Genomic DNA, 4451 nt, shown 5'->3' on the forward strand with positions numbered 1-4451 from the left:
TTTCAAAATGTATGTCCTACTAATAGTTCGTTCAAAAATATTATTCTTTTAAATTACTCAGTGTATGATTAGGAAAGATTAATGGATGAATTTGTTTTAGTAAAATAATGAAAACAACTCACGCGCTGGTAAACCTGTAAAACAAAAGGGCAGTGGTTAGTATTGAAATTATAAATTGTTATATTTTGGTGTTTAATATTTATAAAAATGTCAAAAATTATTGTAACTTATGTACATTCAACATTGCTTATGTACGCTTTAACATTGCTACTAGCACCATAACAAATTACAAGTAATGCATTTTGTTAAATATTATTGTTGGCGAATGAAAGAAACTAAAATAAACAAACCTTAACTTTTTAATATACTATGTTGAAATTATGACTCTGATAATTATAAATAGCATATAATTACGTTTTGTGTTTTATCGAACAAAATTTAAAAAAAAAAAGGTATGACGGTATGAAACAAATTGTCAACATTTTTAAGTCATAATCACCAGGTAACATTTCTTAATCAATGAAAGTGGTCTTAAATATGCAGATAAAGGATATAATTATAATGACTAAAACGACATTGTTCACCAGACTACTGTATACTCAAGGGCGAATCATTATAATTGTACATATTATAAATATAGTTAAAAAAATATGTAATTGATAATTTGTTCGAAAATATAAATATTCTACAAAATTACTCAAGTTGAACAAATTTGTATGATTTTTTTAGTAAAACAAAAAAACTTACGTCTTGTATCTACATAAGCCTCATTTCCGTCTGAAAAACAAAAGCATATGGTTATATTTAGGTGGTTAATATTTATACAAAATTCTAGAACTATAAAGTTCGAAACAAAATTATGGTTCTAGCTGTATGATCATTATCGATCAATTATGGTGAGACTTTGTAAACTCTAATGGTGAGGCATATCTGTACATATTATAAATGCTATACACTATTTTTTTAGGTTTTTAGGTATTTAGTGTACGCTTTGGAAGGATTTATATGCATTTTTTAGTAAACAAAGAAAATAACTTACTTTTATCTTGCCCAGACCCAGACGCAGACCCATTTCCCGCTGAAAAACAAAAGGATTTTGTTATGTTTAGGTGGTTAATATTTATATAAACTCCAAAAATGATTGTTATTAGTTAAACTCGAATTATTTTTTTATTTTATATTCACTAGTATCTAATGTCGCTAACTAGTTATCTCACGGTTAACATTTTGAAGGCAGTAACATCACGCAACATTTCTTAAATAAACAAAAGTGATCTTAGATATGCAGCTAAAGGAAATTATTATAATGACTATTTATCAGTTGATTTAGTTCACCATACCAGAATATTCTTTAAAACTACACAAGCGTTTGCTTTGAAAAGATTAGTATGCTTTTTTTTAGTAAATCAAGGAAAATAACTTACTCGTTGATGGTGCTGGTATAGGTGGTGGATTAGAAGCTGTAAAACAAAAGGGTAGTGTAAAAAATTTCAAAAAAAATTGTTATTTAAAAATGTTGTAATTGATAATTCGTTTCAGAAAGATTTCTATGATTTTTTTAGTGAAACATAGAAAATAACTTACAGCTTCCAGTCACCTGGGTAGCCTCCACTGAAAAAAAATAATTTTGTTGTATATAGGTGGTTAATATTTATACAAAATTTTAAGAACTACGAAAATCGAGTTATGTGTACACTTGTAGATTATCGGAAACAAAATTTTAGTTCTAGCTGTATGATCATTACCGATCAATTATGGTGGGACATTGTAAACTTTAATGATGAGGCATAACCTGTACATAATATAAATGCTGTAAACATTTTTTTAGGTCTTGGGTACTCAAGCGTATGCTTTGAAAAGATTTGTATGCTTTTTTTAGTAAATCAAGGAAAATAACTTACTCGTTGATGGTGCTGGTATAGGTGGTGGATTAGAAGCTGTAAAACAAAAGGGTAGTGGTAATTAATGAAATTATAAATTGTAGTTGTTAAATTGATATATTTTGGTAGTAAATATGTATAAAAAATTTCAAAAATAATTGTTATTTAAAAATGTTGTAATTGATAATTCGTTTCGGAAAGACTTCTATGATTTTTTTAGTGAAACATAGAAAATAACTTACAGCTTCCAGGCACCTGGGTGGCCTCCACTGAAAAAAAAAGAATTTTGTTGTATATAGGTGGTTAATATTTATACAAAATTTTAAGAACTATGAAAATCGAGTTATGTGTACACTTGTAGATTATCGGAAACAAAATTTTGGTTCTAGCTGTATGATCATTACCGATCAATTATGGTGGGACATTGTAAACTTTAATGATGAGGCATAATCTGTACATAATATAAATGCTGTAAACATTTTTTTAGGTCTTGAGTACTCAAGCGTATGCTTTGAAAAGATTTGTATGCTTTTTTTAGTAAAACAATAGAAAAAACTTACTCGGTGGTGGTGGTGGAACAGAAGCTGTAAAACAAAAGGGTAGTAGCAATTAATGAAATTATAAATTGTTATGTTTTGGTGGTTAATATTTATAAACAATTTAAAAAAAAATCATTCTTTATATACACCCGAGTGCTTTAACATAATACAAAGAAACTAAAATAAACACGGCTTAAGTTTTTAATACACTAAGTTGAGATTATGACTCTGACCTTTATAATTAATGTATAATTGCGTTTTGTAAATATTTTAAGGCACAATTATATTTTCGTACCCATCACATAATCATCGAACAATTAAAAAAAATGGTTTGTCGGTATTAAACAAATCGTCAAAATTGTTTAGTCATTAACCCCACGTAACATTTGGTAATAAATAAAAGAGATCTTAACTATTCAGATAAAGTATAAAACTATAATGACTAAAACGACTTTGTTCACCACACTACTGTATACTCAATGACGAAGCATTATTATTCTCCATATTATAAATACTATATTATCGGCTATTTATTGTTGAAAAATGTGTAATTGATCATTTCTATGAACTTTTTACTAAAACAAAGAACATAACTTACGTCTTTCAGGCGGAGACGTCACTGAAAAACAAAAGGATTTTGTTATATTTAGGTGGTTAATAATCATACAAAATTGTAGAACAATGAAATTCTAGTTATGTGTACACTTGAAAAATATTGGAAGCAAAATTATGGTTCTAGTTGTATCTATACATATTATAAATGCTAAAATAAAACATATTTTTAGGTTTAAAAAATGAGTCTCTTATTAATAATTCGTTCAAAAATAATATACTTCCATATTACGCCACAGTGTACGCTTTGGAAAGATTTATATGCATTTTTTAGTAAACAAAGAAAATAACTTACGTCTCACAGATCCAGATGCAGATCCAGACCCAGATCCATTCCCAGTCCCATTCCCAGACCCATTCCCAGACCCATTCCCAGACCCATTCCCAGACCCAGATCCCGCTGAAAAACAAAAGTTACACTATAAGTTTTTAAATACGAATAAATTGATTTTGCATAGTGTCCAGTGAAGACAATTTTGGGAATAAAAAATCAAAAAAAGCCAGTACAGTTGGGTGGGGTCGGGGCAAAGTGGGGATGGAGGAAGGTGGGGTCGGACCATAGTGGTGACAGGGAGGTCACAGGTTTAAAAGAATTATTAAAACTGAAAGTGATAAAATCACTTTCGAATAAACTCTTTGATGCGAATCAATAGTTAGTATTTTCAAATAGTAAAGTCCGAACCAAGCACAGTATCAACCAAAAAGGTAAGAAATGATAAAAGTGAGGTGCAGTGTTTTTAAATTAGCATCTAAGAGTTTATTTGAAAGGGATGTCATCCAAAGGAATACCGCTGAAAAACAAAAGGATTTTGTTATATTTAGGTGGTTAATATTTATTCGAAATTTTAAAAATTATATTTATTTAAATACCTGAAAACTTTGTTAGAATTGCTACGAGCAACATAACAACGTACAAGAAACGCATTTTTGACAATATATATAAAGATGACTGTCGTTTGCCTTTGGAAGTAACTAGAATACTAGTAGGTACCTACTATATTTTTCTTTTTATATTAGCTGCGTAGTGTTTGGTTAATACTAAAAGCTACATGTTTTATAAGTTGTTTTTTGTTTGTACAAATTGCTCAGAAAATATTCATCAACATTTTAATGCACAATCGTACTAGAAATGGGTCATTCGGAACACAGATTTACAAAAATATATAGTTGGTAATATGTTGGAATTTTGAAAAAATAACATACTAAGAAACAGATGTCTAAAAAGTATCATGATACGAAAACAATACTGAGAAACAATGAAACATTGTACGATATTGAAAACAACATGTTATGGTTCGATCTGTAAACATTACCGACCAACTGTTGTGTTTATGAGTAAAATCATGTTTTTCAAATCGCATCATAATAATTCTAAAACCTATGGTATTATTGTTTTATACCTAAAATATTATATAATGAA

The 4451-nt window shown here is 28.6% G+C and overlaps 1 protein-coding gene across 1 annotated transcript; it reads right to left on the minus strand.

Annotated features, from left to right (window-relative positions):
• Positions 1-378: 378 nt before the first annotated feature.
• LOC126834849 (merozoite surface antigen 2) lies at positions 379-3998 on the minus strand. The gene is made up of 11 exons (XM_050567042.1): positions 3902-3998; positions 3327-3431; positions 3018-3038; positions 2441-2464; positions 2123-2149; positions 1902-1937; positions 1585-1611; positions 1425-1460; positions 1040-1078; positions 748-777; positions 379-386 (listed from the first exon to the last, which is right to left on the minus strand). The coding sequence occupies exons 1-11, from the start codon at positions 3954-3956 to the stop codon at positions 379-381; spliced, it is 408 nt and encodes a 135-aa protein (XP_050422999.1). The 5' UTR covers positions 3957-3998.
• Positions 3999-4451: the final 453 nt, after the last annotated feature.

Source organism: Adelges cooleyi, unplaced genomic scaffold, assembly GCF_023614345.1.
Source record: "Adelges cooleyi isolate 19-005CV unplaced genomic scaffold, UGA_ACOO_1.1 ACOO_flye_CR_arks_rails_tigmint_CR_PRNA_21, whole genome shotgun sequence".
Lineage (NCBI taxonomy): Eukaryota > Metazoa > Arthropoda > Insecta > Hemiptera > Adelgidae > Adelges > Adelges cooleyi.